This window comes from Triturus cristatus, chromosome 6, assembly GCF_964204655.1.
Source record: "Triturus cristatus chromosome 6, aTriCri1.1, whole genome shotgun sequence".
Classification (NCBI taxonomy): Eukaryota; Metazoa; Chordata; class Amphibia; order Caudata; family Salamandridae; genus Triturus; species Triturus cristatus.
Window position 1 is genome coordinate 1,805,897,079 of NC_140589.1, and position 25,181 is coordinate 1,805,922,259.

A 25,181-nucleotide genomic window follows, 5' to 3' on the forward strand; every position below is an offset into this window, starting at 1 on the left:
TTTGACGCCTGTGGCCAAGAAATCAACATAGACTTTTGGAGTGAAATAAATTAGTTTGCTGTGCAACTAGCCAGATTTACTATCCAGAAAAGATTCAATGGTGGGGCTAAGCACAACATGAATTCCATTGAGGATGTTCAGTTGAAATGCTGCAGGCCTTCTAAGCGCTGACATAATCGAAAAACAATGTGGGCCACTTGCACCACCTCTTACTTTGATAATACAGAGCAAAAAACAGGGACATACCAAAAGAAAAAAAGACAACATAGCAAGCCCATACGCTTCCAATGGTTGGATCTATGCAGGCTTTGCAAGCCTTCGATATACCATTTGTGGTGCCAAGCTGGGGCTTGAGCTGAAGACCCTTACCAGTGGCTAAAAATAGAATCAAATAGTAGCCAGGTCTCTCCACTGTCCCCACTGTTGCATCTTCCGTAGTCCTGGAGCATGGACATAAATTAGCTACACGGGAGCTGCAGTTAAGCATTACTTTATTCTCTAGCACTCACTCACACACTGCACATTACATCATACTTCCCATACCCACGCCCTAACACTACCCCACATCTCACGTAGTTCCTCTTCAGTGTCCACCCAAGAAAAGAACCAGAGGGTCCTAGTGCATATAACAGCAATATGCTGCACCCACTATGGGATTAAACCTAAATTAAAAAAACAAAAGAGAACAGGAACTCAGGCTCTACTGGAGGACTGATGCAAACAATGAACAGAAGTGCACGGTGCTCCAGACACTGTTCAGGGATCATATAAAGCATGTTAACGGAGGATGGGTAAATTCCCTTTTTGAGGGATTATTTGCCAGTCGAGGAGAGTGGGGCCTCTCCCAATCCGGTGAGGAATGAGACGAGGAAGGAGATGAGGATGTAATGCATAATTTAGAGCATAAGGTAAATATGTAAGGGTAAGCAGTGTGAAGAATCAAATAATTATGGGAGGGATGAAGTGTGTTAGGGAGACTGTGAACTGTACTTATCAGGGTGGCTGGCAGGAAGAGTGGGACGAGGGCGAGCCCGACCTGGAGAATGAAGATGACGAAGGTAACCTGTGCTGGGGGTTTTATCAAAATACCGAGTTGGAAATAGCATTTTACCATAATATTGTTACCTTTATTTTGTGAAATTCAAAATATCATCGCCTGGAATTTCGAAGATAGGAATATCATGTTTTTTAGAGCTGTATGTAACATTGTAAAAAATATTGTTGTATGTAATATTGTATATATTGCAGGATTTATATAGCTCTTACTACCCCTGTGTGGGCCACTGAAGCGCTTGCCTACATGAGTAGCACGCTACACTATGTAGGGTGTGTGGCTGGAAGTATGTTGTTTTTGCTTTAGTCCAATGTGGGAGGTATTTCTATGTCGTGAATGATGACTACAAAGGTGCGGTTGTCATTTTATGGGACGCAGCGCTTAGTATGTTAGATGATGAAGTGTAAGAGATAGACATGCAGGTTTATGGTTTTCAGTATGCTGGTAGCTTTAAACAATTCTGCAGGTCCCTTTATGCAATTTCATATGATACAGTCTGATTAGGTGGTTACAGCACTGGGTTGTCTTATTTGAGATTCTGTGTATAGCTGTATCCCTGAGCTGGCACCCCACACTCACAACACCCCACATCTCAAAGAGCTCCACTGGTGTCCAATCCACAAACATGCACTCTTCAAACTCGTCACACACACATACAAATCTTACTCAACATCGGCCCCACATACCTCCACAAACTTACCAGACTCCTACTCATGCACACCCCCAGCATATGCAGAAGCAGATCTGGTGGTCATGCTTTCTCCTACCTCGTTCCTATAGCTTGGAATGACCTGCACCTGTATAACAGAGCCACCTGCTCAGTTCCTGAATTCTGCAAGAAACTAAAGAACTAACTTTTCACCTAGCCACGACCCTGCATGACCTCAGTCTATAAAGCTTCTGCTTCAGCTCCAGGATACCCTCTCTGGTGAGCTGTGGGCTATACAAATGCACATAATATAAATCATCAACGTGTTGCCCCAGTTGCTTCTGTAGACCCCTGGCTTTTCCTCTGTTCAAGGTTTTGTTCTCAGCCTTAGCCCATTTTAAGATGACTTGGTACCATGTCCCAAATTTGGGAGGAGACGTGGCCTTCTGTTTCATGGTGGCTGCCGCTTGGCAATCAGGAAAGAGAGATCCTGGGAAAGGAAAGCTATCCTAATTGTTTTTAGTTGCTTGTTTAGTCCCAAAGTTCTGGCCTCTCAGGTTTTTAAGTTGCCTAGCCCACTGATAGCAGATAACCAACACAATACTTTAGATCCGTACGCCACCGATGAAGGGCAATACCATAACATATGCTGAAAGGTAGCTGAGGCCACAGAGCACTGTGGCAGGAGGTGTTAGCGCTAAGAAAAATCTATTGATTTTAGCAGAAGACAGGTAGGCCCTGGGTAAATTATTACATTGTATGAATTTAATTCTCCCTATTTTAGACTCCAGTGTGTCATGCAGGGATTGCAGCAATGGCTGTGTATGGAAGTGAAGGACTTTCTACAACCAACTAATACACCTGCTCCCATTACCCATCACAAATAATGTCTGGGTTAGGTAGTGAGTTGCAGGTTCTATGTCAGAAATGTACCATTTAGCCCAGAGGGTGTGGATCAAGATTCAGTGAGTCAGGAACTGTCCCCCATATTTGTTAAACTCTTCCCTAAGCAATCAAATGGAAAGAGTTGACCAGCTTGAAATTGATCACCCAAAGAGATGATTCCTACATCCTCCCAATGCTATAAGGCACACCAGATGCTAAGGTAAATCAAGTAAGGGGATGTCTGGGGCATAGATTGTGACATGTTTAGTGACCAATAAGCTTCTTGAAAAGTAGCTCAACACTATATATAGTAATCTTGGTTGCCCTCGTCCAAATACCTGGGAGTAGAAGTTTGTGTATCTCCTTCAGGTAGAAGTGTCCACCAGCACACATGTTTCATTCAGCAAGAGACTCAACAGTCAACAGGCAAGTACACTGGAGCTGAGCAGCCAAATAGTAATCTTCAAACTTTGGGGCCCACACACAGCCCTGCTTGACCTGAAGGTAAGCCAGTGTGACCCTGCGCCAGGTACTGTGCCATAGGAGCTCCCTGTCTAGTGTGTCCAGCTCATGGAAGGACTTCTACATGAGAAGGATAGGGAGAGTAATGAAGTAGTAAAGGAGGCAGAGTAGCATCACCATTTTAGGTAACACAACACGCCCCATGACCGAAAGTGGGAGAGTCTCCTAAAACGTTATTTGTGCCCTGAATACGGGCACTGTTTTTGTGAGATTCCCATCAAGGAGGTCCTGTTCAGTGGAGTATATTCTGGTTGTACAAATGTATGAGGTATCAGGAGGAAACACTCTTCCATTTGGTACAGCCACACCCCAAATACAGGGAGGTCGAAGCAGTGCTTGGGTGTAGTGGGAGCAAGCAAGATTTTTGCTAGTTGAGGTATAGCACAGAAGCAGATCTTAACTCCTTAAGGGCCTGGGCTAATATAATCAGTGTACAAGGCCATCGTTTGAGTTCTGTTGGCTTGGGGGCTGCCCCATGCAACTCCCTCTAGTCTTATTCTGATAGCCATTGGCTCTATGGTGAGGGCAAAGAGCAAGAAAGAAAAGAGGCACCCTTGAAGGTTACACTTATCGACTGTGAAGGGAGCAGACATTAATTTTCCCAGCTGGACTCTGGAAGTAGGGTTCAAGTAGAGCAACCTAATCAACCAACTGGTATACTTCCCAAAGTAAAATGTGGCCAACAATCTGAAGAGGTACAATACTACACCAGTGGAACCACTTCCTTGATTCTAAACAATTTCCTTATAATCAGAGACATGCTCTTCCCAGGCACAAAACCATTCTGATCTTAAATTCTTACATTATGGGACCTGCCAAGATTTTGCAAGGATTTTATAGTCCAAATTTAAGCATAAAGCAAGGGCAGCACTGTACTGGCTTGGGTATCTAGACTAGCATGGCCTCCTTAAGTGATGGCAGCAGCGAACCTTCTGTCGCCACTGCCTCATACATGAGGGCCAACTTTGGTGCTAAGATGTGAGCATAGGTTTGAAAAAGCTCTACAGGTAACTCCGAGTACCAGGCGTTCTGCCAATAGCTTGGTCCTTTATGTACTCCCTAATGTTTTGGGCAGGATGGATGCACCTATTTCCTCCTTCACCTTGGTTGGAGGGCTATGTAGAGAAAAATCACTTAGGAAGCTGTGAGCGGCTGCATCATGCTTTTAGATGTGCCCGTATAACACCTACAGCAAACGTATTAAAAAGCTGTGGGGATGTCTTGCTGAGACTAAATGAGAGCCCCACTTCCATCAATTTGGAGCAATGTAATGAGTTATTTTGTGTTTTCCCAGTTAGCGAGCCACGCTATTAGGCTGCCAACTCTATCTCATTCAGTGCAAGCTCAAGCCATGTAGGGGGTGTAGTCTAGCTACTGTAAATGTTCTACCAAGGCAGCTTGCCCCTCGCATGCTGCCCTGACGGATTCACTTAGTCGGTCACTAGTTTTCTATGCAGCTCCTTCTCTGTGGTTCTACTCACACCCACCTTGGCATGGATGCAATGACTTTATGTTACTACCTTGAAGGCCTCCCACCATTCAATTGCTGGAGAAGAGGCTGATACTTCATTATTCTCAAAGTATTCATGCATCTTCTCAACCAGGGTGCCGCAAACTGCTGCATCTTCTGACATGGAGCACTGAAGCCACCATGAGTAGATGGGAGAAAGAGCTTTGCAGCAAGTCACGCCTATTTGCAGAGGGTTCTGATTGGACATTGTCCTGCAGAGATAATTAGAGGTGTAGACTAGTGGGTAGATCGAAGCAGAACAGAGCTGCACTTATAGGTCTTGTGGAGTGGAACAATATGAATCAAGCCTAATCCCAGGATTTTGCAGTCTTCACAAGTTCACCATTGACCACTGTTTAAGCCAAAGGGACAGTGCCTTTGCACTGTGAAGGCATCTATGCTCACCACTACACCACCAATGTTTGACAATGTACCTTTGCATTGTGAACCATCTTAGATTGCTGGATTGGGAGATGTGCCCTGTCCAGAGTGACATCTAAATCACCCCATAGAATTCATGGGACATGCACCCACTCATCTAACTGCCATCTCTGTGTTAATGGCATACATGACCCCTAAGATGATTGGGACTGCATTTAACTTGTCCTTAACCAGGAAAAATCTGTCATTCCAATCCACCATAATTAAGCCAGACTCAAAAGGGATGCCAGCCCTCACCCAATCCTGATCTGCCACTAAACGCAAATAATTTGGTAGCAAAGACCTGACCCCATCTACACTTCTGAAGATTGGCACCTTCTGGCAGCATTATGTGGGACCCTTAGAGCAGGGTTATGAGGACCTCTCTTTGTGCTTAAGGAAGGAGTACATTCTGTATCAAGGAGAAGGCACCTGGTGGCACCATGGCTGCAGGGACCCCCATGTGCTGAAAGAGAGGGTGAATTCTGTATCAAAAGAGCAGCTACCTGGTTGCACCATGGAAGTGAAAGTGTATGCCAAATTACAGGACAGCACCCTCCAGTCCTGTATGCAATTTAAGTGAACACTGACTGTTTTTTGAGGTCTGTGACTTGATGAGTAAAACTCAGTAATGAAAATGTAATCAATCAATCATGAGTGTATTTATTGTTATTGATTCAAGAAGTTCTTCAAAGGCCAACACATGTTTACCAAGTATTGGTATGACCTTGGTGTTGGTAGACCCAAGAGATGAGGACCTTCACTCTAAGGCAGTCTTCCCTATGGTATATAATGGAGGGTCCCTGCAGACCATACAATAAAGCACACTGACTTTCCCTATCTGTGTACACCAATATTATAAGGCCTATCCCAGGTCAATACCCAACCCTGAAGAGTCCCTTTTGCATTAAGCTGCCGGTGCACAGTTCCTGGGCTGCGCACAACAGGAGTCTCCCATGCGTAGCCCTCACGCCTCTTACCCTTTCTGGTTAGCAGCAGCCTTATCTTAAAAGGTAGAGACTGCGCTGTCCATTTTACCATGAGTTTACCGTGAGTGAGTCACAGGTTATGAGGCTCTCCCACAGTAAAGGTCAATAACCAGGCAGTCAAAAAGTAAAAGATCCGGGCTGATTAGATGGTAAGAACAACCTTCTCACACTACCTCCATCATCCTGCCCTCAGTCATCCAGGTGCTCACCTACCTCCTGACCCATTTTTTAAATTGGCAAGTCCTAAGACTGCAAGTGCAGAAAGACACTCGTCCAAGCTCATTACATGTTCCAACCAAATGTGTAGGTAAATGTAAATTTGAGCAGCAAGTAAAAAATAAAAATGCTTCCAAAAGCCATAGCAACCAGTTGCAAATGAAAGTGGAATGCAGCTTGTGTTCTGTAGTCTAGTATCGCATTAGAGTTCAGAAGGCACATGGAGGTTCATGGTGGGTATTGTAAAGCCATGGTCAATCTCATTCAGGTGCAAAAGATGTTAGCTGCTAACACTGGCATGATCAAAATGATCATTAAGTGATCCAGCACATCATAGATATAAAGTGAGCTCCTAAATAAGCTGCTACTCTCAGTTAAGAAAGTATCTCCTAAGAGGGTTCTTGCAAATCAGCAAGCACAGGATGGGTTGAACAGGGCAACCAACTATCCAATGTCATTCTTCAGGAGACAAAATACATGATACAAAGTCTGAAGACACCTACAAGTGTTTTCTGCCATCTGGAACCAACTAAACTAGTGAGCCCCAGTCTGATTCTCCCTTAAGAAAATCCTGGAATAACTTGTGTCAAAATAAGCATGAAAAAGTACATTGGATCAATAACCTTTTCACTCAAATAAGGCATCTGCTGGGCTTGAGTCAAGATAATATCAATCAATCAATCAAATGTTTATTGTTTCAGTTAGTTAAAACCATAACAATGTATCCCCTATATAAAAGAAGTCAACAGTAAAATTGTGTTAATTGCTTAAAACCATAAAAGCCTTTTGTTGCCACTTATTAATATTCAAGTATGTACAAGGATATATAGTAAACAATTAATGGGTCAATTAATGATAATATTCAAGTATATACAAGAATGTATGGTAAACAATTGATGGATAAAAGCATTAATTAGTCCATGTTCCACTGTAAAGTTAAAACGATGCTTTTCCGACATAATTCTAGATTGACGAATGGTCTCTCTCAAGATCCAGTCAACCTTTTTCAACATTACTGGGCAGTAACTGGAGATTCCATATTTAATGCCTGCTCATGTGAGGTGAGGAACTTTGTCAGTTGACAGTTCATTAAGGTATCAGTTGGATCCAACCTGGCTATGATGGCAGATCTGCACGTCCTTATTCTTCTGGTGTTCATTGCATTTTTTAGTAAAATGACTCGTGCTTTTAAAAGTTTTGGACATATACAGACTAAATGAATGAAGTCCTCCTTGTTGCTGCCACATAGTCTGCATTCTTTCAGTCCTTTATGGACCTATGATGGCTGATCTGCGATGGACGGTAATTTGCCTAATAGCAGGGCCATCAGTTGTAACTTACGATGAACCGAGAATGTAATGTTTAGGTATGCTGCTGGAGTGAGGATCTTATAATTGGTTATTGCCATCCTGGCATGCTTTCTCTTGCTGAAGATGTTTTTATCTACTAGCAGAGAGTGGAATTTTGCAGATTTATTTATTGCTTGTTTGAAGGATGAGTAGGACAAGTTGGTATTCCAAAGTTCACCTGTACAGGTTGCTAATAAAGCTTTTTGTAAATATTGGTTGTAGGGAGACTTTTTTTCCTTCTCTAGTTCCTCCCACAGAGCTTTATTCAATTCTGATTCTGCTGTGTTTTGTTTCAATCTGTACCATTGCTTAATGGTTGCGTATATCCTCCCCAATGTTTCATTGATTACGCCAAATTCTAATCTCACCTGTGCTGGAGAAGCGGACTGATGGATTAGAAAGACTCTTTTCTATGTTGAAACTTGCAGTTTGTTTAGCAGGTCGGCGTCTTTCCCATGTAGTGTAATACTGCCATATGATACCGTCGGTAGCAGTTAAGCTGTTACTACTGCTAAGAAGGGTTTAAACGATGGCCCCTTCAGTTTTTTTGCTGGGGTCCTGAAGGCAAATGAAAGGGCATTTGTTCTCTGCATCATATATGCTTTTTGCTCTTAATGATTCTGCCTGTTGTCAATGTAAAAACCAGGCACTTATAATTAGAGACTTCCTCTAGCTTTTCACCCTCTAGTTGAAAGTTCTGTTTGACCGTCGGGTATCTACTAATTAGCATTGTCTTACTTTTCAATGTATTTATCTCTAGCTTATTATCAGCTATGTATTCCAGCATACCTGTGAGCGACCTATGGAAGCCGATCTTAGTTAGGCTGATCAGGACTACATTGTCCGCATATGATAGGTGGGATAATGACACAGTGCCCAGTTGAGTGATAATCTTGAACCATCTCCCAGCTTTACTCTCATCCATGTATTAGAGTAAACAAGCAGTATTCCTCTGAATATTGTTTCGGGAATATTCCAAGCTTGCAGCTTTTCCCATAGGATGTAACGATCCACAGAGTCGAAAGCCGCCTTTAGATCGACAAAACAGAGGTGCAGTTGTTGTTTCCTCCTTTTGTATTTGTCGGCAATCAACGAGAGCGATAAAATATTTGTAATTGTCCCAATTCCTTTTGTGAAACCTGTCTGATTGACCGGTATCAGTTTTAGCTTGTCTGACCAGGTAATCAGATCTACCAGTATCAGTGAAGCGTAGTACTTTGCATCTACATCCAGTAGTGCAATTAGCCTGTAATTGTTCGGGGACGTCCTATCACCCCCTTTATAGACCAGTGAGATTACTGATCCTTGCCTGGTCGGTGAAATTTGCTTTATATTCTCCACTTCTTCAAACACATTTTTTAATCTCCCACCCCAGAAATCTGGTGCAAGTTTGAAGATTAGTGGAGGGATACCATTTGGTCCTGGAGCCCCGTTTCCTTGTACCTTCAAGATCGGTCTTTTTACATCTACTAGTTGATAAGCTGGGCTTTCAGGTATAGCCCCTAAGCCACCGGCACTCATCACAACTCCATTCCTTTGTGCTTCTTCTGCTCTTGGCACAGTGGTCAGGTGACGAGACGTGGTGCTGGTTATTTTTTGTATAGAGATCATGTCATTGCCACTGGGTCCTAGACATTTACATGCTTCTTCTCCTTGCATGCTAGAACATTCAGGAGTTTGGTGTCTGTAAATCTTTTTGTTGGAAGCGTGGCCCAGTCTTGTTCTTGTACACTTGAGGCAAAATAATTGACGGGCCGATTCAAATTGTTTATTGTTTCCCAGAATGTGCTTGAATTTGTTTTTTTTGCATTGTATAATAATTTAGCCCAGTAGTTATCCTGGCATCTTCTTTTTTTTGTTAGCATATCTTCTTTTTGCATTCTTTCCTAAGGTTACATATGTCTTCCCAACCTATTGGGCTCAACTCAGTTCTTTTTAGTTTCCTAAGAGTTTTTTTTTAGTTCTCGTTTAAGTTTGAGAGCATCAATCGATATTGGCATGTTGTTTTTAAGTCTCGGGCCTGTTTTGATTTGCCAGTCATGATTGTTATTAATTTATCCATGAAGCTTACCCACTCTTGTATCTTGTTTAGATCACTACTTTCACTTTCTATTTTGAACCCCTGTAATTTGGCTTGAAGTTCGTCGATGTTCTCCGTTGTCCATTTCAACCCTTTCAAGTCAATATGCTTTCTGCAGTTGTCTTGTTGATCTGATGCTTTGGTAGCTTTAAACTAAAGTGAATATGTTGGTATGATTGGTCACTTTTGGTGTAAAATTTTAGACAAACCGGGTAAGAAAGGGCATTAATGGTAGTGATATTGCTGTGTAATCAAGCCTTGATTGCGATTTCCCTCCGAAGTAACTGTGCATTGGCAGGGAGTCTTCCGATGTTCTAACATTTTATTATTCTCAAGCCCAGGTATTCACGTGTTTTCACCAGTTGTTGCCCTACCAGATCGGAGCAAGCCGACTTACACTGATATTGAGGTTGAACATTTCAGCACTTATTATCTGCTGCGAGTTTCTCATCCTCTTCTGGTGTATAAATCAAGTTTGAGTTGAAATCTCTTGTTACGATGATATCCCAGGATGGATTGGTGTTTCGTATGTCGATCATTATGGTTGTTAGCAAAGCAATATGAGCTTCTTTCTCTTTCGCCGATGGATGTGCATAAGTGTTGATGGTAATGAGAATTTTATTAATTGCACATTTGGCCCATGCTATTTGCTCTGATTGGATGTTGATTGCTTTTGACACATAAACTGCTAGCCCACCTTTCGGACGTCCATGCCTCCTGTGTTTCTCAGCTGGTGTACTAAAATGTGTAAATCCTGCAAGAGGCAACTCCTCCGGTACCCACGTCTCCTGGAGGGCAATTATGTCGCATGTCGTCCAGTCTTGTAGAGGCCTGCCATCTTCTAGCCATTTCTTAGCTCCGGCTATATTCCACAAGATAAGGTGGAGAGTCCCTTTGCAATGGTCCGTCGCCTGTTTACCTGCTGGTCAGTTGGCTTTGTTAAGGATTCCAGGGAGCAACTCCAATGGTCGATGTCGGGCTCTGTGATTGCCTTTTTTTCTGCTCTAAGCCCCCCCGGTGTGTGCTGCTGTTTTTTCACTTGGTACGGGCTCCGCTGTACTGCTGGCGTTATTATCTCTTTGTTTCTTGAGCTGTTCTTCCTCCCTAGCTGTTGTCGCCATGGACCACTCCTTGTGATTCTCACTCGAGGTATCAGTTGTTCCCTCAGAACACCTTGTAGCATTGAATATGTCATTTGTTTCTCTACTTGCACTGAATAATGGGTACATTTTAATTCTTTGCTCTGTGTTTCTTATTGATAGTTTGTTTCTGGTCTTCCTTTCGCTTTTTTTGTCTTCTTGTTTGTTTAGTTAAAGTACACTCTTCCAATTTTAGAGTGGGAGTAGCTCCTGTCTCGGCTAGTATTTTTATAGCTTTGTCTTCTTCTTTGTTATCCACCTGCCTATCATCTTAATACCAGTGCATCAACAAAATGTGTTCGAATTCTAATATAGAATTAATATAGAAGTTACCAACACCTAAATGCATGTTAGCATTGAAAAACGAACTGGAAGGTCTTAGAAACAGGTCAAACACTGGTATTATAAAAAAACGATTTTAATGTTTGTACTCTACACATTTAGGAGCTAGCAAAATGCTAAAAGGGTCCTTTTTTCCAAAACCCTGAAGACAGGCAATGCTCCACCTCATTCTGTGCCGTCGATGCGTCACTGTAACTGCCAACAATGTCTATGTTTAACATGGATAAACATATTGTACATAGTGTTCTCACTTCAACTGGTACCAAGTAGTAGTACATTTGTCACAAAAACTGAGAACAACACTTTTAACACAAGTTTGCTTTGAAACTCTTTGTTCATCACTTGACATGCCTACCAATGTCTTTGGTTTACCTTGAAACAAGTGGGAGTATGGCAGGTCTCCAGTGTTTTGTTAATGCCCCATACTTTGCGTGCTGACTTTGCCAATGGCACTCTGCTTTTTTGGTCTTGTAGTTGTGTTGATTCAATTTTAAGTGCATGTTTACAGATCCCAACCTGAAAAGCACTGAAGAATAAATGCCTGTGGTGTTCCTGATTTTGTATCTCACATAGAGCTAGCCACATCTGATAACTGCTAAGGTCCTCAGACTGATACTCTTCTGCTGTTCATGGGGAGGGGCATCAGATTATTGGTATAGGAGGTATACATGTATCTGCCGAGTGACCCACAAAGCTCAGCTAGTGCTGCTAATGCATTCCCTCAACAGTGGTCTGACACCTATGGAGCATGTACATGTATATTATTTCACAACGGATTTTGGCCCTGATATTGGTAAGCAGACCATGATCTGCACTATAAGCAGCAGGTGCAGCTCGCAAATGAGAAGCAGCAAGGAGGCGGGGGCACTTTCAATGGATCTGCAACAGCTGAAGTTTCAAAGCACTACACAATGCAAGGAGTGCTGGAAGAGCAGGGACTGCGCCAGAGGAGTGATGCAAAGCGTATCATCCAATGATTGAAGTTCACTCATCCTGACTACTGGTCCTCATTCAGGGTGGTTGGAGCAGCTCTGAGCCGTTAGTTTGCTACAATTCAAGCCAAAACGTTCCTTGTGGATTGGCAATCACCAGGCAGGCAGGAAAGGGAATCATGCAAAACACTACTCCAAGCAAGACCATGTGTGCACTTTTGGTTTCGGGAGCAGCAGAGAATCCACACATGGTCCCTCTAACAATGTCAAACCAGAGCTGCTGGCTTTGGATCTGAAAAATACTGGTGCGAGTCACCAACTCTGTTCAGCGTCGTGTGATTCTCAGTGAAGCAGTGTAATTTAGGCTCTCTCTTTATGTGTCAAAATTATATATTTATATCTGACATTATGTTCGTTGAATGCCTTAAATTTATTAACGTGTATGAAACATTTAAACATATTGATGAACTGTAAACATTGTAAGGGCTAGAGATTTATGTACGAGTACACTTATGTTCAGTTGAAACATGTAATCTTGTACCTTTTACTCATGTTTTACACTTATTCTTGATATCATATTTGCGTATGTATAACCATGTATTCGAAGTTCATATTAACCGTCAACCTAAATTAGACGGACTACAGGCCTCAAGTGAAATGCAGTTTGCCTTGCCAGCAGATTCTTTCTTTCTTTGCATGTCCATTATCATGATTCTCTTTAGTTAGAGAAAGGCTTATTGTTTGTATTAGACTAATGATAGTGAGGCCTGGAGGGAAGAATGTGGTAGTGAACGTGAAGAATTAATGGTCAAAAGAGGCGACTTGCTATTGGGACGGGGAGATGTTCACAGTTCTAAATTACAGTCCAAGTTTCGAGGCGATAGGAAATGTTGCAGATGCTCTCTTGAGTAATGACTTGGTTGGTTCCTGGTGGGATGAAAGGAGATAAGGATGTTCCTAAATCTCCTATTATTTTAATTGGTGGTCTCACAGTTAGAAAGGCAGATTGCCTTTAGAATTTGCGAGGGATAGACCGCTACTCACCTATATTCGTGCAAGTGTAAGGCTTTAGGCTAAACACTTATTTCCTTTCCCAAGACTTCCACAGAAGTCTATATCATGCTGACACCTTCTATACTCCCTAAATAGAGACTCTAGGTAGATATTCCTGTAACCGATTTATGTTTAGAAGACAGTAGAGAGAAGGGAAGTTTCTTTGTGGAACACCTTTTGCTTTACTTTGCTTCTTTATTTTTGTCGCTGTCACTATTCTGTATCTCTTTTTATTACTGCTCAATCTACTGAAATATTTCAACTTATCTGCTGTATTGCTGCATGTCTTGAAGTTATCTTTTGTTTTGCTTATATACTGGATTGTTAGAAATCCAAAATAAAATCCCTTTAACCATTGTTGGCGTTTCCTGGCCTTTATTGTGGAGTTACATTGGTTTCACAAGTTAGAAATGTATTGTTGATGTCTTCTCCCTTACAGTGCTTCAAGTCAACCAAAAAAGGTCCATACGACCAATGAGGAAAAATCTTTTGACAACTTTACTACAAGATTGCGGTGGCAGTACCAGCGGGCTGTTATATGCAATCATTCAATCTCACAGTAATTTAACCTAGTTTTTTTTCAACGTGCACTAATGATTCTACACAAAGTAAATAGGACTGAGTCAGACACAAAAGAAGGAATATGGATCAGGCAAGAAAGGCAACTTGTTACCAGCGAAGACTACCACTGAAAATTGACATTTTGGAAGTAACTTATGAATCGTTGTGCCTTATGAAACACAACCTTAACAAAGATAAAATCAAGAAGGTTTGCATGCTAGTACTCATTGTTGGAAATTACCCTTTCTGAAGGATAACCCAAAACATTTTGCCTTTCCCTCAACATTTTGCTGAACTTGTTTTTGTTGGCATTTAGACTTTGTGCACTTTACTACTGCTAGCCAGTGCTAAAATGTTTGTGCTCACTCCCTTAAACATGGTCTGAGTATTATATAGTGGTAAACAAACAGGATCCAAACAAGGGGAGCCTGCCGTATCTGGACGGTTGAGAGGGCCCTTCGGCTATGAAGGGAGCGGGGGGATACATTCTCCCAGGATAAATCAATAAAATAAAAAGATATCCCACCAGAGTTCAAGGGGGTTATTGTCTATAATGCACCGGACACGGTGTAGGGGGGTTGGTCACCCCTCGTGGGTATGCTAGGTTCACATGACTTGTGCGGGAAAGGAAAATCCTTTTTATATATAACCCTCACACGCCCTAGTGGTGTCATGCTTCATCATCGGCTTCACCCTGACTCCTAGATGTCTTTCAGGGAGCACTTAATAGATGGGTTACCAGGGGGCTTAAATACAGATTAAAATCCCTCACCTTCTCCTAGGTATTCCTTTATTAGTGGAGCTGGTGTGGAGACTAAAATAATAACTCCCTGGTAATGTGGACTATTATGGTCCTATGATCCTTATTTTTAGACCAACATGTTTCAGCCCTACTCTAAGGCCTAACAAGGTCTGGGGCTTTCATCAGGGTATCAGAACAATGCCTCCCTGGTAAATCGGTCAAATTGACAACTGGCATATTAATGTCACGTAATTGTGAAGGGGCTGTAATTGTACTTGCCCATCAGTAGCTGTTTCTGCGAATCACCCAAATTTATTGAGTGTTCAGGCGCGTCGGGAGCGAGGGAGGGGCTCCCTATAGTCAAACATTTGTCAAGGGTTCAGCCCCGGAAATAACCTAAGCTGCCCTCCGTGTCTCATCGAAATCCGAGTGAGGGAAGTGTGGCAGGGCTTTGTGTTAGCCTCCTTCCTGTTCTCGCTGTATATCAACAGGCTTGAAAAACACCTGGTTAGCATGAAAATAGATCCACGTCTGACGACGCCTAATGCAAGAACCCCGCTCGGACTTCAAAAACTACTAGACCAGTTTTTTAGGTTTATATCGAAAATCATATTATGGTATTCGTCCTGAAGAGGATGAAAACCAAGTCATTCACTGTAAACGATGTTAAGGTTGAATCAGTTCCTACTTTTCTTTACATGGGGCTCATCCAGTTGGAGACCATTGGCACGTGTAAAATGTGCTGATTTTGCTAGCAGTGTTGATGCATTATTCTGCTTTGCCTGTAAACTGGGGGTGAAAACATCCAAGGACCTGGTGTCAGTATACAAATCGAAATGCCTGTGAAGCGCCAACAAGGGAGCAGGCTTCGGGGGAGGGAGGGTGCAAGATTACCCAGGTCTACAGAAAATAGAGAACAGGTTCCTAAGGAGGTTGTTAGCGGGGAAGAAAACAAGTTACTTACCTGTAACTACAGTTATCCAGTATTGGTATCTTTCATAGATTCACATGCCTGAATCATTCCCCGTCGCCGAGGCGGGAGTCTCGGTAGATAAAAAAGTAGTGCCAAAAAATAATTAGTAGTAGTAGTAGTAGTAGGCCCAAAGAGAAAAGGCCCTAAGGCCTATATCTTAGAAGCCTATCTACCTTGTTATGTAAAATAACCCAAGAATTGGTAGCAACCAATCAGACATCAGCACCCTTCTAGAACCCTCTCAGCAGAGCCAGCTCTCCTCAGATTTTCCTAGCACGAGTGGGAAGCTTATATCCCAAACATAGAGAACTGACTCTGCGGGGAGGAGGGTGGGTGCATGTGAATCTATGAAAGATACCAATACTGGATAACTGTAGTTACAGGTAAGTAACTTGTTTTCTTATCCAGTATTGGGGTATCTTTCATAGATTCACATGCCTGAATCAGAGTAGCAAGCAGTATGCCAAGCATACAGTCGTTTGCGGATGGTGGGAGACTATTGCTGATACACTCCCAATTACGCCCGCAACTTGATAAGTAGAAGGCATAAGATGTTTTCTGTTAAAATTCAAACATCTATCTTACATAAAGAAAAGACAATGTAGCTTAAAATATAGCAATTATAAACAGTAAATTGAAGAAACATATATAAATATCTGACCTTAGTTTAACAGATGCTGAAGGACGGCTTGTCCTACCGCTGTATCCTCCTGCAGAGTAGATTGCAGACAGTAGTGCTTCGTGAATGTGTGAACATTCCTCCACGTTGCAGCACGACAAATATTCTCCAAGGATACTCCTGCGAACAATGCAGTAGATGCTGCCATAGTTCTAGTAGAATGCGCCTTGACCTTTCTTTGTAATGGTCTATTGGCTTTATCATGACAAAAATGAATTGTAGAAGCCAACCATCTGGCTATAGTCGCTTTAGTCACAGCAGACCCAAGTGTAGCTTGACCATAAGCTACAAGCAATTGATTGGACCGCCTGATGTCCTTCGTCCTTTGCAAGTAAAATTTCAGACAGCGTTTTATATCCAGTGAATGCAACGCTCGCTCAGCTGGAGTGGCTGGATTTGGGAAGAAAACCTTTAGTTTCACTGGCTCATTTAAGTGGAACTGAGTCGGAACTTTAGGGATGAATCGTGGATTTGTCCTGAGAGTAACAAAGTCTTTGGAGAACTGCAAAAAGGGTTCTCACTGACTCTTCGAGCCGATGTAAGAGCCAAAAGAATAGCTACCTTCCATGTTAAAAATTTTAGCTCAGCCTTGTGGATAGGTTCAAAAGGCCTTTTCATCAATTGAGCTAGAACTGTGTTCAACTCCCACTCTGGAGGAGGTGCACGAATTGGTGGAAAAACGCAGAATAGCCCCTTCATAAATTGTTTTATTAATGAAGAGGAACAGAGCGAAGGTTTAGAGGTACTCTTCCTGAATCTTGATAGAGCCGCAAGATGAACTTTAATTGATGAAAATGCAAGTCCCGATTTGGCTAGGGATAACAAATAAGGAAGGATTTGCTCTACTGGAGCTTGTAAAGGATGGACATCCTTCCCCTCGCACCAATGACAAAATCGTTTCCACTTCAAACGATAAGTTTTTAAAGTACTTTGTGCGCGTGACTTAGATAGAATCTCACGGCATTCCTGTGAAATGGTTAGATCTTTGTATTCTAGGAAATCAGGAGCCATGCGTGCAAGTGCAGCGACTGTGGATCTGGATGGAGTATTTGACCCCTTTCCCTTGTCAACATCGTCATTGTTGGTATTAGACGGATGGAGCTGTGAGCTAGAAGAAGCAGCTCCTGGAACCAATATTGCCTTGGCCAACGGGGTGCAATCAGGATGAGGCGGCAATGTTCCATCTTCACTTTGCGGATCACTTTCGCAATTAGTGGTATCGGGGGAAAAGCGTACGCACAAAGCCCTGACCATCTCATGGACAGGGCATTTCCTCTTGATCCCTGTTGAGGGAATCTGCTTGCGTAATAGCGGCATTTCTTGTTTTCCCTTGTAGCAAACAAATCCAGTGCCGGTTTGCCCCATGACTGAAAAATTTCGTCTAGTTGCTTCTGCTCTATCTCCCATTCGTGACAGTCTGCCAGGGATCTGCTTAGGTTGTCGGCCAACGTGTTGTGAAGGCCCCTGACGTGCTCCGCTCGTAAGGATATCTTGTGTGTTGTAAGCCATTCCCATAGTTCCTGAGCTTCCTGCGAAAGGGACAGTGACCTCGTTCCTCCCTGTTTGTTGACGTAATACATGCTGGTAGTATTGTCCGTTCGGACCAGCACTGAGGCCCCTGCAATCCTCGGGAGGAACGCCTGCAGAGTGAGAAAAATGGCGCAAAGCTCCAGTCTGTTGATATGTTGTTGGCGGTATTCCTGGGACCATCGTCCCTGAATCTGTAGATCTTGGAGATGTCCTCCCCACCCCTCCATGGAGGCGTCTGTTGTTACCACGAATTCTGGAGGAGATGTTAGAAAAGAAAGGCCCAAAGTCAGGTTTTCCATCCGTGACCACCAATGCAGAGAGACTCTCATGTGAGGTGTTATCCTGATGGAGTCGTTGAACGACCCCAAGGCCTGTTTCCATTGTAGATGTAACTGTTCCTGCAGAGGTCTCATTCGGAGCCTTGCTAAAGGTACAAGATTTATAGTTGAAGAACACATCCCCAGCAGAGACGCAAACCTCCGGACAGAAACTGACTTTCTTCTTGCGATTGAAAGTGCTAGCTTTTGTAAACGAAGTTGACGTTCCTCTGACAAGAATGCCTTGCATTGTTTGGTGTCCAGCATTGCTCCCAGAAACTGAATTCTCTGTAGAGGGAGCAGTTGAGATTTGCTGTTGTTGAGAGTGAGGCCTAAGTTTGAGAATAGACTTAGGCATGCTGAAACTGCCTCTACGGTAGTCTGCTTCGAAGGGCCTTTGAGCAGCCAGTCGTCCAGGTACGGAAATACCTGTATCCCCTGTGACCTTAGAGTCGCTGCTACTGGTGCAAGACACTTTGTAAAAATTCTTGGAGCAGATTTCAGTCCGAACGGAAGGACTTTGAACTGATAGTGGACGCCAGCCACTACAAATCGAAGGTACTTGCGATGCTTGGGAAGGATAGGAATGTGGAAGTACGCGTCCTCCATGTCCAGAGAAGCCATAAAATCCCCCTTGTTTAGGCAGCTCAACACTTCGGCCAGTGTAACCATCCGAAAACTCTGCTTCTTTAGAAATTTGTTGAGCTTGCGGAGATCCAGAATCGGGCGCCACTCCCCTGACTTTTTCTTTATGAGGAAAAATCGAGAATAGAACCCGGTTCCCTTCTGGGGCGAAGGAACTTTCTCTATTGCGTTCTTGCGGAGCATTATTAAAGCTTCTTTGAACAATAAGTGAAGACGAGGGGGAGGGGGACCCCTGGGCGGGGCAGTAGGGGGTTGTTTTGAGAACTCCAGGGTGTGACCGTTTCTGACTAAGTCGATGACCCAACGATCCGAGGTGATCTCCTCCCAATTGTGAGCAAAAGCTGTTATCTTTGCTCCTACCGGGAGGGAAGGAGGGATGACTGGCGTCCAGCGTAACTCATTGCTTCTTGTTGGCATCGCGACCCTGATTGTTCGATCGCCTTCTTCCTCCCTGACGAGAGAAACTATTCGAGGAAGAGTGCCTGTAAGATGATCGTCCATAAGGCTGTCTATATTGAGACTGATATTGTCTATTTTGCTGACTTTGATAATATCCCCTTGAAACAAAGCCTCGACCTCTTGCACCACGGAAAGATCCCCGTTTGTATTGGAGAGCAGCTAGTGACTTAGCTGTATCCGTATCAGTCTTGATTGCTAGGAGGGCCTCGTCTATATGTTTCCCAAACAAGGATTCTCCATCATAGGCCATATCAATGATCTTGGCTTGAACCTCTGGCCTAAAAGATGTTGCTTTAAGCCATCCTTGACGCCTAAGAACTGCTGCCCCTGCAAGCTGCCTAAAGTTGGTATTTGCAATATCAAGAGCACAGTCTATGATCTCTGATGCGGCTCGTTCTCCCTCTTGAAGTATTTTCCTTGCCTCTTGTTGACGATCCTCAGGAATGAGGTCTATAAATTCAGAGAATTCTGACCACATCTGGCGGTCATAGCGACCAAGAATGGCCAAGGAGTTTGCAGCTTTGATAGAAGTTGCCGCCATCGTAGAGAACTTCTTGCCGATCAGATCCAATCTTCGCCCTTCTCTATCCGGCGGCGTCGATATCGGCATAGCCGGATTTTTGGACTTTTGTTGAGCAGCCTGTGATATAACGGAATCTGGTCGGGGATGACCGATGAGACAGGAGGGCGTCTCTGGAGGAGCACGATATTTCTTATCAATACGAGGGAGGACCGCAGGTACAGAAGCAGGTGTTTTCATAATTTTTAACCCCTCATTCCAAATAAAATCGATGATGGGAATTGCTCTGGTAATTTTCCTTTGCTCCTCTTTAAAGTCATGGAGGAAACAATCCGTATGCTCCACAGTGTCTGGTAATTGAAACCTGACTGCTGCACGCTGCATTAAATTGTGAAAGCCACCTATATCCTCTGGAGGAGAATCCGATGGTTGTGGAATAGGTGGAGAAGGCATGGGAATAATGTAATCATCCCAAGGATCCAGATTGGTGTCTTTATCCGGTACTTCACCCTCTTCGATATCTTCCTCATCAGTGGAAATGGTATCATGGTGCGATTGTGTACCCGAACCAGCAGAGTGAATCGGCGAATTTGGCATGTCCGTGTGCGACTCTTCCGTCGGTTGTATATTAGGAAGAGGTTGTTGTGGAGGAAAGCGTTGGCGGTAATCCGCCAGCATGGCCTGAAGGTCCTGAATCAGTGTAGGCGGGAGATGACTTGATTCTCTACGATCCCAATCCCTTGAGGGATGCCTGTAAACTGGTGCAGCAAGGCCTTCCTGGTAAGCATGCTCATGGTAGTCATCCTCCTCATCCATCTCCTGACACTTAATATGCAACTCCGAGGGGTGCCTAGCTATCCCGAAAGGACCCTCATCATCCTCCTCTTCATAATCATCCCCTTCCGTATATGAGTCCAGGATATGCGAAGGCAGCAAAGGAGAAATATTGCTGTAATCCTGTTTATGAAAAGTTCTTAGCTGAATATGCGTGTACGCAATAGGCGTAACCTGGGTAGTTGGAATCGCTTTAAGGAAACCTCTCGTCGACGGGCTTCCCCTCATAGACGGACTTGTTGTCTTTTGAGGCGTCGACGGGATTGTCATTGTCGTCGACGGGAGCGTCATCGTCGACGAGGTCTTCGTCGTCGACGGGATCGTCATCGTCGACGAGGTCTTCGCCGTCGGCGGAATTGTCATCGTCGTCGACGGGGTCTTCGCCGTCGACGGGATCGTCATCGTCGACGAAATAGTCGCCGTCGACGGGGTCTTCGCCGTCGACGGGGTCTTCGCCGTCGACGAGGTCTTCGCCGTCGACGGGGTCTTCGTCGTCGACGGGGTCTTTGTCGTCGACGAGGTCTTCGTCGTCGACGGGGTCTTCGTCGTCGACGGGGTCTTCGTCGTCGTCGACGTGATTTTCGTCGTCGACGGGGTTTTCGTCGACGGGGTTTTCATCGTCGATGTTGTCATCGACGATGCTGACAGAACTTCCTTTAAGCTCGACGTCGACGCAATTGTCGACGGAGTCTTAGACGCCCTAGGAGACATGATAGGTGACGATATCGAAGTAGTGGAGACTGTAGCCGTCGACAGAGGAGCCGCAGAAGTCACAGAGATAGTATAAGATGATCCCACTGACAAAGTCTTAACCTGAGATTTACTCACGGTTTTTGTAGTTGAAGACTTCTTGGATCTGTCAGAGTCTTGTGACTTCTGTGAATGGTCAGAAGTTACATGAGAGGCCTTATGATGTTTTCTCCCTTCACTGGAAGAACTATCAATTGATCTAGCTCTCTTGCTAGATGTCGAGGCCTTGTCATCCTCCTCAGCCGAGGAAAATTTCAACCATAACAAAACTCTTGCCTCTCTGTCCCTTAAGGTCTTAGGAGGGAAAGTCCGGCAAATTCTACAGTCCTTAGCAACATGCTTAGGATGTAGACAATAAATACACTCCTCATGCTGGTCGTCTATATGGACCCTCTTCTTATCACAGGTCCTGCAGGGTCTAAACAAAGCTTTTTTGTCAGACATGACTGAAGAAAAGAAGAAACTGAGTAGGCACTCAGGGAGACTCCCTTCCACACGACGTGCGGTGAAAATCTGAGGAGAGCTGGCTCTGCTGAGAGGGTTCTAGAAGGGTGCTGATGTCTGATTGGTTGCTACCAATTCTTGGGTTATTTTACATAACAAGGTAGATAGGCTTCTAAGATATAGGCCTTAGGGCCTTTTCTCTTTGGGCCTACTACTACTACTACTACTAATTATTTTTTGGCACTACTTTTTTATCTACCGAGACTCCCGCCTCGGCGACGGGGAATGATTCAGGCATGTGAATCTATGAAAGATACCCCAATACTGGATAATTGAAGCACCTCAACAAATGTGTGCCATGTAGAATTGGGGTTAGAACCTGGCCAATATTTTACCAACCTACCAGTATGCCCATGTGACTCCTCTTCCCCATAGACAACATTACTTTTAATGTTTTTGTGTGCAAATTTCATATTTCTTTTAGGAAACGTTATCCGATGCCTGTTCTGAGAGAAGCTAACTTTGAGCAGTCTAGGCCTGCTATGATATTTCTCCAGCCTCTGTCTTAAGTTCCTATGTGTGGAGTGGTGTCTAAATATATTTAGTGTTCGATTAAATTGAGGAAAACCCTTAGGATCTAATGCCAGACAATTGTGTTTGCACTATTATGAACTGTACCAACTTTATTTTGTATTATTAGAGGTACATTTTTTAAATGTTTTTACATGTGTTTTTATGAAAGTTTGACAGATAGTACTATGTAACAATGAAATGATTTGCACTGTATTAAGCTTTAAAAATTATTGTATATATTTTTTTTTTAAATCGAATAAAGGAAGTGATGATGACGAGGAGGAGTTGGGTGGAGCAGTGGTAAAAGGGAATAAAAAACGGTCTGTTAGTGTTAGCCGTACAAAATGGGGTCCTTGTGCAGATAGATTCTTACCCGATAAAAGTGAGTGCATGTGTTAGGAAATTGCAAACGAAACATGGGAACTGTTAGGTGGTTCCTTAAGTATGAGGTGGTTACTGAGTGTGACTGAGGTCTACTGCCACAGGAGCACTTACTGGTACTTGAACATTGCTGCTTCCAGTGCATCCCATTCCTTCAGCCTTGACTCTGGAATAACGTTGGCCATTGCTTCCCAGAATCTGGCATCGCGGCTGCAATCTCGCCCTTCCACCTCTGGCAGCTTCAACTGGGAACCACTCAAACTAGTAGAGGAATTGAGAAACATTAGGTCCTGTAAACTGAACACCTTATACTTCAACTCAACATAAAAAAAGCATTACTAATAACAGCATGCTATTGTGCAAATATGGTGCCATAAAGACATAACAGGTCAATTTAAGACATAAAATGCAGGACTTTGTAGTGACGAGGATTGTCCTGTGGGAATGGTGTAATGATGTGATATGTCTCTGTATGCATTTGCAGAGAGGGCGCCCTGTACAGTGCTTATTGTGGACGCTTCCAGAATGTAAAGATTCATGGAATGCTGGTGTCTGTGTGCTGGGGAAGTCTGGAGGTTGAGCTCTCAGGCTGGAGGGAGAATGGAGCCTTTCAGGCTGTGGCTGTAACCTATAGAGCTAACATGAAATAAATAAATAAAAGTACTTACCTCCTACCCGAGTGGCTCCGAAGTCTTGGGTGAAGAACCTACCCTCCACCTACAACAGACGTCTGTACTAATCCAGAAACACACGAAACGGGGAGCAGATGTGCCTGAAATGCACTTACACCATCAGCAGCTCACTGAACAAGCATTTGCAATGCAATAGGTCTCAAATTTACGCGAGTTTGAGCTATTGAGATTGCAAATAATAATGTCTTTTATTGTTGTTTTTGTTTTAAAAACATAAATAACAGGCATTGTTATTTACATTGCCAATAGCTGAAACTCTCGTAACTGCGAGACCTATTGCATTGCAAATGCTTGTTTACACTAGCCCAATGTGGGTTGAGTCCAATGCAGTGCACGATGGCAAGAAATAGAAACGTACACATCAGCAAAACCTCCCCCCTCCTACCATGCCCCAGGGGAAGAAAAAAAAAACTTTAAACACCAGTTAAAAACAACAAGAGAAACTTTATCATACAGAACAGGTCTTCTAGACCCATAGGGAGGATGCCAGCCAGTAGCACTTCAGGGGAGCGAGGCTGTTTAGAGGACGGTTAATCATTTACCAGATCAGCCGCCATCGCTGCTTGGTCGCCTCCTCCCTCCAAGGATGGTAGTACCACGAGCACGTGCGCGCGCGAGAGCCAATGAGATCACTGGACTCCGAATCTCTCCTCACACCTCTGGATTCTTGAGACCAAGGAAGGGGCCCGAAGTCCACGGGAGCGAGGTACAGAATGTTTTTACTACAGCGGCTACTGTGTGTGAAATGCCATTAAAGCCACAGGGGTCACTGAGCCGGTACTTCAGCGCAGGACACCCGTCGCCGATGAAAAGACCCTGAGTGACAGTAATATGAAATATGCTGGGGTAAATTGCTACTATGCAGACAATAGCGTTTTACTAGTCAGTAACTACAGTAGTCAAATAGATCAACCATATAAGCAAATACATTCAATAAACGATCAGGTTAAAAGGAAACAGAATAAAATGTAAAAACAGTGGGATTGAAGGAATAAAAATATCAAAGTTCGTAAACAGGATATATCAAATGCTAAAGTGCAAATGCATAAGTCACAAAGTTCCCATAGCATTTTGCTTGGGTATAAACAAGCCTAATTCAAAGTGCAGGTGCAGAATCAAAGGAGCATATAGTCAGTTATCAATGATCAAAGATTTCCTAGTATTAATAGCTTTCATGAGAAATGTAGCTAAATAAAAACACAATTGCGGATCGTCCAATCTAAAAAGCAACTCCATGGCATTTTTAAAAGATCTGGTGTTATAATATAAAAAGAAAGGCTTTAAATAAAATTTCCTAAGATGAGTATAAAAATTACAAAAAAGTAGCATGTGGCAACAACTTTGGTAGGAGACTCCATCACATGGACATGGGTGAGTAGAACTCTGTTTCGTGACTGGGAAATTAACAAGGTGGTGTATAGTACCCAGTCTTAGACGTGTCAACACGAAACGGTGTGATGCTCTGGTCACGACTGATAAATAACTTTGGAAACCCTGTTTAAGATCCATTTGTGAATAAAATACGAGAGTTGGTTGGGTCTTGATAGTGTGGGATCTAGCCTCTATTTTTTTAGCCATCATAACTGTTTTTATCTCAGTTCTAGCAACAGAAGCTGAACACTCGGGATCCAATCGGATATCACAGTTAAATAAAAATGTAAACCAATGGATATTATAATTGAGCCAGGGTATTTTTAGACAATGTTCCAAGCTAAGGCAATCCCGTATTATGGATTGCGTAAACATAGTCTCCTCTTTTGACCATATAGATTTCCATAATAGGAAAGGGCGTATTAGGGCCAGGTCTGAAATATATTTGATGCCCACCTCCCTATGGATGAGTTCAGTGGAGGCAGATAAAGGGGCACACAGTAGGCGCTTTAAAAATGAATTTTCAATTTGTTGTCATTTATTACCTTGGCAGTGGCCCCAAACGCCTGC

At 43.4% G+C, this 25,181-nt stretch overlaps 1 protein-coding gene across 1 annotated transcript in view; it reads right to left on the minus strand.

The window, feature by feature from the left end:
• The window catches only part of LOC146822050 (dynein regulatory complex protein 1-like), a 1,074,594-nt gene that overhangs the window by 131,588 nt on the left and 917,825 nt on the right, over window positions 1-25,181 (minus strand). The window contains exon 15 of the mRNA XM_085613165.1: window positions 22,663-22,809. Coding sequence (XP_085469291.1) covers window positions 22,663-22,809 — 147 coding nt within the window. The remainder of the gene's footprint in view (window positions 1-22,662; window positions 22,810-25,181) is intronic.